Source organism: Salvia hispanica, chromosome 5 (genome assembly GCF_023119035.1).
Source record: "Salvia hispanica cultivar TCC Black 2014 chromosome 5, UniMelb_Shisp_WGS_1.0, whole genome shotgun sequence".
NCBI classification, from domain to species: Eukaryota; Viridiplantae; Streptophyta; class Magnoliopsida; order Lamiales; family Lamiaceae; genus Salvia; species Salvia hispanica.
In genome coordinates this window covers 13728395-13743916 of record NC_062969.1, presented here as the reverse complement: position 1 = coordinate 13743916, position 15522 = coordinate 13728395, and the positions used below count along the sequence as shown (strand labels likewise).

The 15522-nt window shown below is 39.7% G+C and overlaps 2 protein-coding genes and 1 pseudogene across 2 annotated transcripts; 1 reads left to right on the top strand and 2 right to left on the bottom strand.

Annotated features, from left to right (window-relative positions):
* Positions 1-3798: 3798 nt before the first annotated feature.
* LOC125189471 (polygalacturonase ADPG1-like) lies at positions 3799-6065 on the bottom strand. Its single transcript, XM_048086745.1, has 10 exons — positions 5979-6065; positions 5760-5894; positions 5562-5699; positions 5302-5478; positions 5179-5205; positions 4883-5090; positions 4703-4784; positions 4503-4611; positions 4301-4417; positions 3799-4207 (listed from the first exon to the last, which is right to left on the bottom strand). The coding sequence occupies exons 1-10, from the start codon at positions 6063-6065 to the stop codon at positions 3977-3979; spliced, it is 1311 nt and encodes a 436-aa protein (XP_047942702.1). The 3' UTR covers positions 3799-3976.
* Positions 6066-7648: 1583 nt separating this feature from the next.
* On the top strand, positions 7649-9054 carry LOC125187789 (protein BUNDLE SHEATH DEFECTIVE 2, chloroplastic). Its single transcript, XM_048084427.1, has 5 exons — positions 7649-7793; positions 8037-8134; positions 8371-8443; positions 8499-8595; positions 8810-9054. Exons 1-5 carry the CDS (start codon positions 7736-7738, stop codon positions 8886-8888), a joined length of 405 nt encoding a protein of 134 aa, XP_047940384.1. The 5' UTR covers positions 7649-7735; the 3' UTR covers positions 8889-9054.
* Positions 9055-9836: 782 nt separating this feature from the next.
* Positions 9837-14302, bottom strand: LOC125189470 (annotated as a pseudogene).
* Between the last annotated feature and the right edge of the window lie 1220 nt (positions 14303-15522).

The following is a 15522-nucleotide window of genomic DNA, read 5'->3' as shown; positions in this document are numbered from 1 at the left end:
CATGACCAAGTGTACATTGAATGTTGCTTATGTTGAGATCAGAAATGTGGTCACCAATTGAGATAAATAGCCCTACTTTCGTACCTCTCCTGGGGGAAATGATAAATCACCTAAGACCGCTAATGCCCCATCTAATTCAAGAACAAGATACTTTGATCCTAGTATTAAAATATATTTCGTCCCATTAATAATATATTTTATACACATTATATTTAATTCTATTATAAATAAACCATTGAGTTGCAAACTCATCCCACGCATCGTTGAACAAGAAAAGTAAAAATTAAAATAAACCCTCCGCCTATAAAAAATAGTTCAATTAGTGGGCAATGTAAGTTTTAAAGCAAAATTAGTCTAGTAAGAAAGATAAAGTGACAAAGTGAGTAAAATAGGAGAGAAACAAAGAAAATATAAATAAAGTACTCCCTCTATCTCATAATTCACTTTTCATTTTAGTTTGTCCTGATGATCTTTTACTAAAAATTAAAACACTTTTATCTCTAATTTATTCTCTCTCTCTTTTACTTTACTCTCTCCACTTAACACACAAAATAAAGTTTTGTATAAAATCTCGTACTGCCCAAGGAAGGGATCATCTTTGTTGGGACGGAGGGAGTAACAGAGAAAAAGATAAAAAGTGGGTTAACTAGGATAATGAATTGGGAGGAACTTAATTTCGATTTTGAGTATTAGACTAATTTTGGTGTGAGCTTAAGGAAACATGAGACTAATTTTTTGGACGTAAGTACTATTAAATTTTCTCAACTCACTTAGCATTATAAGCCATAAGGCTTCTCCCGAGTGAGCCAAAAACAAAACCATGAAGTTGTGTGTAAAACGTGCAATATCATACTAATGTACAGGTGTGCGCGCATCAGCGGTGGACGCTGTACAAGTTAAAGAACGAATTAATTACTTTGGAACTCTCCGTACGGCCATCGCCTATGGCTCCATAGTCGGTGACATTGAAATATGTTGCTTCATCAAATGCCCATGCAAGGTATGGTGAGGAAGAAGAAACCAAAACAAATAATAGCACCACAAACCTCATAGCACCCTGCAAAAAATATTAGGACAACATTATTAATCTTGCTTTCAGCCAATAAATAGTTAACTTATGTTGTGTATATATAGGAATTAGTTCTGTCTATATCACAACCCTATGCGTATATGCATTATATTTGAATTCTCACCGTGGAGAATTCAATAAAGAATGCCTATTGCTACACCAAGGAGATGTTGTTTAATGTCCTACTTAAGCCTTCTTTATATACAGAGAAAATGTGAAGTATTTAACGTACTAGTTAAATCTATTTATAAACACAGATAAGATATGAGATACTCTTGTGGATTAGATTATGTACAAGTGTAGATCACATACCATGCACCATTAATTTATGAATAAGATTTTGCTACCCAATAGTTAAATAATATTACCTGGTGGTGATTTAATTTTTACATGGATAATATATTAACTACTTTTTAATCATCTTTGCCTTTTCATGGCCAATATATTACTTAATTTATATTCATCTTACTTTTATTATTTTCATCTTTACCCCTTATTATTTTCATGGCCAATATATTAAATACTTTAACTCATCTTTACCCTTATTATTTTCATGGCCAATATATTAAATATACTTTTTATTCATTTTTACCCTTATTTTTTTCATGGCCAATATATTAAATACTTTTTATTTCATCTTTACCTTTGTTATTTTCATGGCCAATATTTTAATTACTTTTTGTTCATGTTTACCTTATTATTTTCACGGCCAATGTATACTAAATAACTTTTTATAATCTTTACATTATTATTTTCATGGCTAATGTAGTAAATTATACTTTTTAATAATCATTACCATTATTATTTTCATGGCCAATATATTAATTTCTTTTTATTAATCTTTACCTGAGTTCATTATTTTAAGGTAATTTTGTCAGTCAATAAGGATTTAGAAAGTATGTTATGGCATGACAATTTTGATGAGATCCGAAAACACGACATGAACACGCACGAAATTAGAAATTAATGAGTTAGTGTCAAGCTTTATCGCGTACTTGTTTTGTCGAGTTGACTTGATAAGTACACGAAAATTCCAGGTTGGGTTCAGGCCGAGAGTTCAGATGAACTCCGTGATGGGTCCACCATCCCCGACTTCTCCAGCATAAGCTCAGTGTATGCGATGATCAGCGCGATCGTTATTCTAACGTCTTGCAAAGTTTCGCATAACGTTCAAGTTGTCAATTTGTTCACACCTATACCTATTAGTGTTTTTTGTGCCTATTAATTTAGTAAATGTTGTCCATCTATGTACATATTTTATACTATTTGAGTGTTGAATTTAATGAAAAAAATGGAGCTTGGATTGTTTCTTTTTTCTTTTTCGAATTGAATTGAATTGAGAATTTATCCATTGAATTATATAAATAATTCAAACTTAATTGATTTAATTTTGAGTTTAACTGGTAAGTTGAGTCGAGTTTATGAATGATAAATTTAGACTCATGCACGAAAACAGTCGCACATTTTTCGCTCCAATTGCGCTCAATTATGCACTATTTAATGATGTGATATTGTCAATTTTCATTTGTGTATATGAACTGAATCAAACTAAGTTGATTTGGTTTTGAGTAGAACGGGCGATTGAGTTGAGTCGAGTTTATGGGTAACAAATTTACACTCGTGCACGAAAAAAATATCGCACAATTTCGCTCCAATTGCATTGTGTTGGAAATATGGAGGTTATGCAGGCCTTCTTTGTGAAGGTTGGACTCCAGAGCGTTGTTCAAATAATCACATATATACTCGGGGAAGTGAAAGAGATACCGGCCAATCTTTTGGACAGCGAGTGCTTTAAACTGCAACAAACTTATATTGGAGAAACTGGGGAAGTGAATCTCATCCACGAGACATTGGAAAAGGCGAAAGATCATCCCAAGCTTCTTTCACAACCACGCGATATCGGCATGGATGAGGTTAAGGTCAATAAGGCCCTTCCTGATGCTCGAGAATATCGTGATAAAGAAGGATTCTTTGAAAAGAATGTTATCTTCCTCTTGTGCATGTGATAGGATGGATGAACAAGAGTGGCAGGCAGGGATCACAAGATTCGTTCAAAACAACTCAATGAGTATATAAATTAACTAGTTTGAAATTTGAATAGTATTTTGTGCAAGTTCTATTCATTAAAAAAAATCTCACGATTCCTAATACTTAAGTTAACTATATTCGCGTTAATTCGATTCATGTAGCAATATGATTATATCTCATTACGTTTATGAAAGAAAATAGAAAAAAAAAGTGCTCCACACAAAATAGAATAAAATATCATGACTTCATTAACACAGTGCATAATCGAGCGAAATCGTGCGAACGCTTTCATGCACGAGTCTTAACGTATCATGAATAATAGTATGACATAACTTGATCCACTTCAACTCAAAATCAAATCAGTTCTATTTGAATTATTTGTATCTAATTAATATAATGGTAAGTTCTCATCAACTCGGGGAAAAAAAAAATTCAAGCTCAATTTTTTTTCATTTGAATTTTACACTCATGATAAAAAGATTTACATTTATGAAAAAAATTTCACGTCACGACAACTATGCCAGTAGCGAGAGTTTTGGCACGCAAATGCCAAGAGAAAGTGGCATGGGCCACAAAGCTACCAAGAGAAATGTTAGAGGGATTGAAGGAATAGGTTGAAATGTGTGAAGAAAAATAACACATACATATAGCCTATTTCTAAGCACACTATCTGGTAAACAAACTTAATTTGTAACATAACATGCTCCGAAAATGTATACTCCATTATCAAAGAATTCAATTCAAGTTCTCTATGACCAAAAGCACTAAAATTTGGTTGTCATGTATGTACAAATCTAGTAGTATTTCGAATACAAATTAAAAAGGTCGAAGATTGTGAATAGTAGAGTAGATGTGGATCTGCTCTGATATGAGAATAGATTAGTATTGCCGAAGACATGGGCCAGGAAGCGTGCCTTGCTCTCGACCAGAAGCATTGCTGCAATTTGCAGTAACTTGCTTCCCAGCTATAGCTGATGTTAACTCTATTGATTCCATCCATATTCCATAACATGGTACCCAATTACTACAGTTAAGATTGATGGCGATCTTCGAAGCTGATGTCCCTTGTATTTCTCGATACACTATATTGCTTATTTCAACTCCGGATTCCTTGAAATAGGAGACCATAAGCATTTAAGACCAGAAATATTTTTGAGGTATGAATGATTTAACCATTTGTCATTTTTCTTTGTATAAGCTTACTTGCTCTTGGCATGCACCCCTGATGTTGCAGTAATTCTGGTCGATGATGATGGGATTCTTGACGTTGTGGAGTACCAGTTTTTCAAATGTGACGCGCCGTACATATCCTCTTCCAACCTTGTCACCATCATTAGTGAAATAATTAAGTATAGTTTTAGGCCAATTGGCAATCATATGTTTGGCAGTTAGTTTGAGTTAGTACCTGCCATGTTTTGATCCGAGCGCCATTTGTAGTTCCGTTGAAGATGGCATTGCTTATTTGAATGTTTTCCACTTGTACATAGTTTCCTCCCCTTCCTAAGCTTCCAATGCTGTGCAGTTATTGACAACAAATTGCTAAGAAATTAATTTCATGTATTATCACTAGTAAAGGTGTACTAATGAAATGAAATCTGAACAGACCTGATTCCATGACCAGGGCCACATTGAATTTTGCTTATCTCCATATCAGAAATGTAGTCACCAATTGAGATACAATCATCGCCTGTGGGCATTGACAAATACAAGAATCTACAAAATCAATGAATATAGTATTTGGCAAATAGATTAAATAAAATTGGTGATTGGTAGTATATAAATTACCGCAGGCTATTGTAGAATTTGTGATGAGAAGATGGTGAGATGATTGAATGTGAATACCATCTGTGTTGGGGCTATTTTCAGGAGACTCAATAATCACATTCTCAATGATGAAATCGTTGCACCCTTTCACCAGCATATGTGTTTGGGCACTATTTATAAACTTCACGTTCCTAACGCTGCTATCGTTGCACCCTAAAAACTTCCACGCCTGTTTACCGGTACTTGTTATTCAGTGGCGGACCCATAAAATACGAGGTAAAACATGTGCAATTACCCGTTGTGAAAGCATAACTTACTGTTGGAGCTAAAGTTGTGCAATTTTCCTGAAAATACAAGGAACATTAACAACATTTACAAACTTGTTATACACTTGATAATCTTAAATGAAACAATTGAGAAGAATTTATGACAGCATGTACCAAAAGAGGATGGTATCTACAAGACTGATCCCACCAAGTCTTGCCTCTCCCATCTACGACGCCATAGCCATAGCCATCGATGTTAAGGCCATCGATATTCGTAAATGCCATCCATTGACTTGCATCTCTTTCATCCCACGAGCTTGGTGACTCTGGTGCTATCATTGTCCCTAAAATCTTCCTATCCACAACATTAATCTTACCATTACAAAATCATGAATTTGTACTAGAACAATACTACTTGAATAAAGATAAGGTACCGAGAAATTGATGATCGTTGGATTGCAAGGGCCGTGAAAGATGAGGGGGTGAACTAGAAATATGGTCTCCGGCGGAACATATAGTGTTGCAGATTGAAGTGAAGAACTACAAGCTGCATCCCATGCCTCTACAAATGCCTACATTTGTAAATATGAGTCATAATATAATTAAAATGAAAGAGTAGTTCTACAAATTACCTGTGAATCATCTGTACAACCATCACCAGTGGCTCCATAGTTGATGACATCGAAATAATGTTCATCAATGCCGCAGGTAAGGATTGGTGAAGACGACGAAGCGAACACCAATAACAACACTCCAATCACAACATCCTACACAAGGAGTACAACTTAATTATACATAGATATGGATTAAACATTTTGATTTTTTAGTTGTAACATGGAGTATATTATCACCATGAAATATGCCAAATTAACACAAATGTTGATTGCTAGCTTGCTGCTGCACTTCTCTCTATCTCTCTCACTCTCACACACACACATATATAATACTGCAATATACAATGATGTAAAAATCAGACTGTGTGATCCTAAATTAATTTTCTTATGCCAAATATTTTATTGGGTGTATTAGTATAGTACTATAACTTATGCCAAATATTGCATTGGGCATATTTTATAAATAGAACAAGTAGTAGACAAGAATTAGAGGGAAGAGGAGACTGAGATATAACCGTTGTATGAATCAGAAAAATGTAACCCTTTTGGCTCGTGAAAACTATTGGACAAGTCACAAGTTTCAAGATTTCAGTTCTTCTAGTAATTACATGGACAAAAGCTCTTTTACTAGTCACTATTATTTCTCTTTTTTTTGGGGAACCTGTTAAAAAATTTATTCCTACTACCTCGATTCCAAATATATAGTGTTACTGTTGTGCTTCATTATACATAAACGTGTTTCATTTATATGTCTCATTGTAACTCTGGCTAGTTAGTGTTATATCATGTTAGTACTCCTCCGTCCCAAGAAAGATGATCCCTTCCTTGGACGGCACGGAATTTTATGCAGTTAATTTTTGTGTGTTAAGAAGAGAGAGTAAAGTTAAAGAGAGTGAATAAAGTAGAGATAAATGTGTCCATTTTAAGTAATGAGTCATCTTGGCTGGGACAAATCAAAAAGGAAAATGGGTATCTTCAATGTGATGGAGGGAGTATTATTTTTTTTTCCTTCCATTGAACAAGTAAAATTTAATTTTGTCTTCTTGGAAAGGGGGAGCGACAGAGTGTGATATTAAACCTATATGATTATAAAGAAGCCTTTCACTACTCAGATATCACTGAAAGGATACAAATAAGATAGTTGAAAATTTATTATAGCGGACACATAAAAATTAGTGTTAATAAATGAAAATACTCACTTTCGTAAGGTTCTATATGTTTTCTACATTCACTTGTAATTTAATTTTTATATTATGTGAAAATACTGAAAATATTACTGTTAATGTACGGCAAATTTAGTTGTTGGCTCAAACAAGGAATCCACGGCAAATTTCTCCGAAGGTGGCGGTTTATTGGGGCAAATTCAATTACCACATCACCGTCGGTTTTATCTAAATTTGCATTAATGAGATGATTAAAAAAAATTTGAGATGTTGTATTTTAATACCCCTCCCTTCCATAGTTGAGTTGGGATAACACGAGTTTTAATGTATATTTGGTACGAACCAAGAATATAAAAAAAATTATTGGAGTGTATTAATGGAGAATAAGGTTCATCTTATTAAAAAGTAAGAATTTACCGAAAATAAAAGTAGACTATTTTTATTAGACACGGATTAAATAAGAAAGAGTCTTTACTTTTATGGGATGGAGAAAAATATTATTCTTAACTTATGAAATTCACTAGAATTTAGTTAAATTGTATAAATTTATTGACTATTATCTCTTGACTTATTTAGTTTTTAGTTTCTGACACTAATTAATTAGAAAATGATAGAGAAATTTTATTTGGACATTTGTTGAAAGATGAGATATTTTGGCTAAAAATGGTTAATAAAATATCAAGATGAAAATATCGGAAGCAGAGGGGCATTTTAGTAAATGAGGAAATGCAATCTGCACCTTATCTCTTTGAGCATCTACGCTATATGATACAGTGAGTACGCAGTGGAGTGTGGAGGGAGGAGAACACAAATCATCCACATTCTTAACAAATGGCACTCTCTCTTTGTTCATCCACTCGTATGTCCTTCAACACCGCTCCTAAAACTGGTACACCTCTCCCTCTCTCTCATCGTTTTACTTCTTTTCTATCGGTATCAGTTTGCGAGTTCATAAATTTACCCCATAATCACATTCATAAAATCAAAATTGATGAATTTATTGGGAAGAGGCTTTATAAGCTAGATTAAAATAGCGCAATTGTTTCGTTTATTATGAAATTCGAGTTATACATAATGCAGTGGGCATATTGCGTAATCAACTTATGAAATTTGATTTGTTTTGGAATTGCAGGACTTATTAGTGATAGATTTACTAGTGGGAGAGTGAATTGGATTACGGATGCCACCAACACTTCCAATAATGCTTCTTTCCAACCTTTAAAAGCTACTGTGAGTGTAAATGTTGTGTTGATTTTGTACCTCACTGTCACTGGGATAATGATCTGTCTGTGGATGCGTTGTTTATGCTACATAATGTTATGTTTTAAAAACACTTATGTCAATTTTTGATTCCAATCCTTGCTACCACAATGCCTGATTTTAGGTTGATTTTAGCTTTTACTGCCCCTCCGAGTTCATTTGATTCTATTTATATGTAACTTGCTCTTTGGTCTATTTATATGCAGCCCGATGACGACAAGAAGACGGTCCCGGCCGCCAAAGTAAATAGCCTACTCTGTCAGGATTGTGAGGGCAATGGTAAGTGAAGCATGATTTCCTACACTTTATTCTGGGGCTAACACAACATTTTTAGGTGCTAAACAATGCGGGCAATGCAAGGGCACTGGAATCAATTCAGTGGATCACTTCAATGGACAGTACAAAGCTGGCAACTCTTGCTGGCTTTGCAGGTATATCACTATAAACAATTATCACACATTTCTTGGCATTCAAATTTCTGCTGTTGAGTGTAATTCTGATACTGTATTTGCACTTTTGTATTATCTGAACTGGTTCATAAAGAAATGTCCGTAAAACAATCAGCGTAATCTATGAAATGAGAATGATATAATCAATGAGTTTCAGATGCAAGTATGTTGGATACTGATCTCAAGTCTTGGACAGGGGGAAGAGGGAGGTCCTGTGCGGTAGCTGCAATGGTGCTGGATTTCTTGGTGGTTGGATGAGCACATTCGAGGATTAGCTTATGCATCTTCGATCTTCTTGATTTTAGCGTATCGTCGATAACACAGCCAACAGCGATATGTAGTGCATTGAGTATGTTAATTACTTGTACTTGTTCAACAGATCAATTTTATCCTTTGATCCAACCATCTATTTTATGATACACCTTTCTTGTTTGGTGAAAATTGTGGATAAGAATATTGGCGCACCGTAGATTAATATTGACAAAGTATTTTGGAACTAAAGTTGTGTTTTACATCCAGTATTTTATTCTTCCTATGGATCATCAAATTATTTATTTTTGTAAGAATATCCAAACATTACAACTACTTAACACTTTTGTAGTACTATTTATTAATTTTGTGCTTTTTTTTTGGTTTAAATCATGAGGGGAATGGATATTATTTGCTCAAACATGATTTCTACTAGCCAGAGTCATTTCTGCTTTATTTGTGGGATTACACATTAAATTATTGTGTAGGTAATAAAATCATATTAAAAATTTTGGTTGACGTATCCTAAAAGTTTAGATCAAATTCATTTTTGAAAGAGAGATTTGACATTTCTTCGTGAATGTCGAAAAATGTCCTTTCAGGAATTTCAGTCCCAAAATTAGTTTAAAAAGTGAAAAGATACAAAAAAAACTGTGTTTACCTCTAATTTTAGGGAGATCCCACGATATTTTTAAAGTTTAAATACTCCATCCGTCCCATTAAAAATGAAACATTTTCCTTTTTTATTTGTCCCATTAAAAATGAAACGTTTCCTAAAATGAAAATAACTCTATCTCTACTTTTTCATCTCTCTTACTTTATTCTCTCTTCTTTAACTCACAAAACAACACTGCATAAAATCTCGTGCCGATTTCCAAATGTTTCATTTTAAGTGAAACGAAGGGAGTACTAAATTTGTTCAATCCTCAAAATCAAGGACCAAGTAGTTCACTCAAAACAAAAATGATGCATAATTATATGGATAGGGAGGTAGGAATGGTCTGTTCATGCCAGAAAAAATTACAGGGATCAACTCGGGACTTGACCTGCACCAATCTCTCAAAATTGCTATTGTAAGAGCATCCACTATAGGTGGACACTTTTTGGTGGACAACTTTTTTTTGTCCATAGCCCCATTTTATTTGCCCACAGTCACAAAAAAAAGTGTCCGCAGCAATAGTGGACACTTTTGGTGGACAAATTTCACTTTATTTTATTTGTTGTATATTTTAATTCAATTACAATTAAAATTATCGGACTATAAATAATTAGAGAACGAGATAATAATAAAATTAAAAAGTGCGATGAGACCAAATATTCGTTGTATTAATGGATACCGGAAAATTACACAACGAACATTTTATAAAAAAAAATATTTAAAAACAAATAAAAACACCGCCACCATCTACTCGGTGGCGGAGTCGGAATCCTCTGCCTCTTCTTCGTCGCCCACTCCCCCCGGCGCCGCCGCCCCTGCCCCCGCCGCCCCCGGCGTCGCCTGGACCAGTCGGCCCCAGATCCTCTCTGATCCTACACATGAGCTCATAGTATATCGCCTTGGTGATCGGGTCGGTGGCCGACTCGTAGAAACGGCAGTTATCTTGCAGTTGTTTCATCAATTGCACATTCAGGTTCCTGTTCAAGACCACATGGGCCCCATGGTCCACGGACTGAGCTCCAGTAGGCGCCTGCGCGGTGCGCGATTCAGACCCGGGCGCCGAGTAGCTGGAGGAACCTGCAGACATTCGGGCGCTGCGGATACTGGCCTTCTGCCCCAGAGGGCGTGAACGCCTAGTGTGTGTATCAGAGGGCTCATCCGTTTGGGCGTCGTTGAGGTCGATTGAGTGTTCGCCGCTGCTGCTGCTGTAGTTCCCGGCTCTGTTGCGTCTATTGCGCTTCGCCGCGTGACCTTTAGTCTCCTCTGCACAGATAGACTTGAATTTCGGGCAGTTCTCGAGAACGAGAAACTCCTCCCACTGGGTGAACTTAGGCTTATATAGCGCGTTGTATTGGGACACAGACAGAGCCTTCACGTCGGCTTCGTTGCGGCCACTCTCAGCGTTGAGAAGGTTGTTGCCGTAGATGCCCGCGAACTTCCTGGTGGGTGTCAGAATCCTCCCAAACTTTTTCCGGAGCTGTTCCGCGTCACGCGGTTTGGCGCCTCTCGGCTTGAACTCATTGTAGGTCAACAAGACGCGCTTCCAAAAGCCCATCTCGGTCTGATCGGTGCCAACACAGGGGTCTGATGTGACGGCATCCCATGCCCTCGCCACAGCAATCGACTCGTCTTTGGTGTAGTGCCCGCCCCGACTTGTTACCGCCGACTCGCTACCGCCGCTGCCGCTGCCATCCCCGTCGCCGTCGCCGCCGGCCCGCCCCCCACCGCCGTCGCCGCCGCCTCTCTCCCCACCGCCGTCGCCGCCGCCCCTCCCACCACCGCCGTCGCCACCAGATCTCGTCGGCGGGGTCTCCGGTAGGCCCGGACTCATCAGCCCCATCATCTGCTCCAGTGTGAACCTATCGAAATCAGACAAAGGAGTCTGGGTGTGCTGGAAAGAGTGAGAAGGGGTATCCGGCCGTGGATGGTTGGGCGAGTCCATAGTGGGTCGATAATCTCCAAATGCCGAACGACCCAAATTCCTCTGATGAGAAGATTGACCCCGATATTGGATTTGTTGCCACGGCGGGGATGTCGGTGACCACGACTGGAATGGAGGGGGATTGGGACTCGATCCCCACAGCTGAGATGGCTGGGAAGAAGGATAGTATCCGTATCCCGATTCTTCCGTGCCGGGAGAATCTTCGTCTCTCCCGTGCATTTGGTATAAACTCTAGGGTTGTGAAATTGGGGGTGGAGTGAAAAACAAATTGGTGGGGTATTTAAATAAGCCAAAAAAATTAATTACAAATTCGAATTAAAAAAAAAAAATTTTAAAAGCCGGCGACCGCCGCGGCGGTTTCGCCGCGCAATAGATAGGCGTGGCGGCCGCTGCGCTTCTCTCTCATCTGGCCCGTCCTCGCTGCAAACGCGGCGATGGCCCTTCCGCCCCAACATTTTCGTCCGCCCCTGGGGCGGACGCATGCTCCCCTATAGACCGCCGCGGCTAAGCCGCCTCCGGGGCGGCCGGCGCGCCGCCCCTATAGTGGATGCCCTAATACTTACTCCCCCATTCCACAGCATCAACGGAGGTGCGGTTAAAGCCGTTCATCCCGATCTCGTCGTCTCTCAAGTTAACATAAGCCTCCCTCGGATTCATAGACACGTACTGCGTCATGTATTCGTAGAGCTTGTTTATCCAGTCGTACCTCTTCCCCACCTCCTCTTCATCGACGTCAGGTACTCCGCCATGAACACCACCCCCTTCATGTGCGAGAACGGAATCTCCCCCTCCTCAATCTGCCCCATTTCCCCCCCAAACGGAGTCCATATCACCAACGGCGCCTCCTCCTCCAGCATCACCCTCCACAGCCCCTCCAGCCCCTCCTCCGCCACCGCCTCCTTCACGAAGTCCGACTTCCCCTTGAAGTAGTTCACGAAAGGCGGTTTCCCCGAGAGAAGCGTCTCCGGCGCCGTCCCCGCCGGGAAGCTCCCCATGTACACCACCGACTCTATCCAGCTCATCTCCACCGTCTCGTTCCGTGCCATCCCGAGCTCTGGAAACTCGAAATTCACGATTTGGAGAAGCGACTCCGCGCTGCCGAGATACACCCCGTTGTACAACGTCACTATCGTCCTCTTCTTCCCGGAGTCAGCCGCCACTGGCGCTGGCTGGATCAGTACTCTCATGAATACATTCTCGTCGATTTTGTCGGCGATGTGCTGCCATTTGTATAGCGTTTTGGTGCCGCCTTGTTCTAGTGTTCGCGCCACGGTGAAAACCATTACGGTTGGCGGAACTTTGAGGAGCCGAACCTTCCATGCTAATATAACGCCGAAGCTGCCTCCGCCGCCGCCTCGGATCGCCCAAAACGCGTCCTCTCCCATGGATTTCCGGTCGAGGATGTTTTCGTTGGCGTCGACTATTCTCGCATCGGCCACGTTATCAGCGCTGAGGCCATACGCGCCGCCGACGCCTAGGCTGGTGAAGAGGCCGGCGGGGTAGCCGTGCGTTTAGCTCTTCTCCGATATCCGGTAGTATAGCTCGCCGGCCTGCGCCCACGCTGTCTCGGAGCGGTCGTCGACGTCGACGGCGCGGAGCTTTCCGAAGTCGAGGAGGATGAACGGCGGCGCCGATTTGAAATCCGATGTGTAGGAGAGGCCTTCGTAGTCGTGGCCGCCGCTCCTCAGGCGGAGATGGACGCTGAGAGCCTTGGCGCAGACGACGGCGGCTTGGATGTGGGATTCGGTTAAGGGCGTGAAGATGAGGATGGGCTTGGGGTTGGAGGGGAGCAGACATCGGAGGTTTTGGGCCGTGGAGTTCAAAATGGAGGTGAAGAGTGAGGTTTGGGAAGGGGTGATGAAGGTTGAGTTTGGAGGCGGAATTTGAACGGCCTGTTTGGCTACGCATTTTGGGAAGGAATCCTGGATTTTTTCGGCGATAGAGGAGTAATGAGGGTAGAGGACTCATTTTTGGTGTGTTTAGTACTACTATCTGAATGTTGATGGTGGAGTTCTATATTTATAGAGAGATAAGAGCACTCCCAATGGTCCGGCTAAAAACTCCCTTATTTCTCCCTAACTCCTGCCACATCAGCGCCACATCAGCACCAAAATTTATCCCCAGTTTTTAGCCAACTTTTAGCCAACTGCTCCAATGGTTTCTCCCTTATTTCTCCTTAACTCAACATTTCATTTTTACATCATCATTTTTAATATTGTTTAATTTTCCCTACAAATGTGTTTAATAAATAGATTTATAATGAACAATTCATCGTTGTATTAATCATTGGAAAATATAATACAACGAGAAAAAAAAAACTACAAATAAAAAACCATAAAAAACAAATATTTAAAAAACTAAGAGGGAGGGGCGTCCGGCGGGAGGCCCATCAGGATCTTCATATTTTGGATGGTCGACCAGAGGGACTGCTTCTCTTCTGGGGTTCCGCCGCCGGTGAAGTACAGCGTGTACAGCTGCGTCAGATTGGCGACATTGGCAGAGAGCGTGGCTTGTTGTATGAACTGGGGTTCCGACTGGGCATCCGACGATGCGCCCTTCCCCTTCCGCCTCCCCTTCGCCTTCTTCGCTCCCACAGGGCGCTCGTGCGGACCATCCCCAGTCAAGTCGATGGGGGTCGCGCTTCCCTCACTCTCCGCACCGCTAAGTCGCGAGCGCACCGATTTCCCGTGCAGCGCGGTGTGCATCCCCGTCCGGAATTTGGGGAGATCCTTCAGCCTATCATAGATGTTCCAATACTTGAAGCCCTTCGACAAGAACTGGCCATTATACCTCTGCATGGCCTCATCTCGGACCATGTGCTCGTTCTGGCCACTCGTCATGTTCGTCATCAAGTTAGAGTATATACCGTTGAAGTGGCCGCAGTGTTGGGGTTTGTATACTAAAAGATGCTTCGAGCGTACATGCCTTTGTACAGTCAGCTTGTGCATGTATACGAGAAACGCCACGTCCACTTGTTTACCTATTTATGAGAATAAATAATATAATATAATGGTTTATTATTGAAATATGATAAACAAGTCTAAGGCTTTTTACTAAGAAGGTCAAGTAGGGAAATTCGATGAATCTCCTCATGAGTTTTCCAGTAGGGGACTTGGCCAGATCTAGTAAGAAGAAAAACGTATTCACAACCTAGATAGGCTTTGGCTACCTATTGGTACGGTTGCGGTGTTTGTGATAATTCTCTCTTACCTAAGAAGAGATTAGTAACACCGGTGTGGTAAAGCACTGAAAGGATCTAATCCGAAATGTATTCTTTATTGCTATCTACTGAAAGAATATATTTAAGAAAGTTTAGTATTTTCTAGTCTATGATATTAATATCAATATTGTTTATTCAATCAAACGCCACTTTGACTTATCAATATGTGAGAGTTTGTACGTAACTCAAGTTCATGATATCTTGGGTGGTAGTAATTGAATAACATGAAGGTATTGGAATATTATTTCATAGAATTCGCGTGCCCAGTGTGGTATGATTAAATCCCTAAAAGGGTGATCCCCAATGAGGTGTTTGAAAGAGGAATTTATTATTCAGAAATCTGCGCAGTTGGAATTTATTCCACGAATAATAAATAAAGTTTCAAACTAGAAAAACTCTTTGGAGAATTAATTTAATTCTAGTCACATAGCAGACAAAAGAATTAAATTGACGGATCAAGATAATCTTAAACGCGGGAAATATTATAAAATAAAATGGACCCAAGTTATTTGTAATTTGGTGATTTAAGTGGGAGTGCAATATTATTCTTTAGTGGAATAAAATAATATTCCATTGATAATATATTAAATCATGGGTCATTTGATTTAATTAGTTAATTATCTAATGGGTGAGCCCAACACTTAAGTCATTCCATGGATCCCCAACCTAGCCCAACAAGTCCATTATAAATAGTGATGAGATGTGGAAACCCTAGCACACCACAAGTCACACCTCTCAACCCTAACCCTAGCCGCCACTAACGTGGCTTCTCTCTCCCTCATTTGGCTCGATTTTCGAGCCTCCAAGTAATAGGGAGCTAGGGTTTTTGGTTTAATCTTG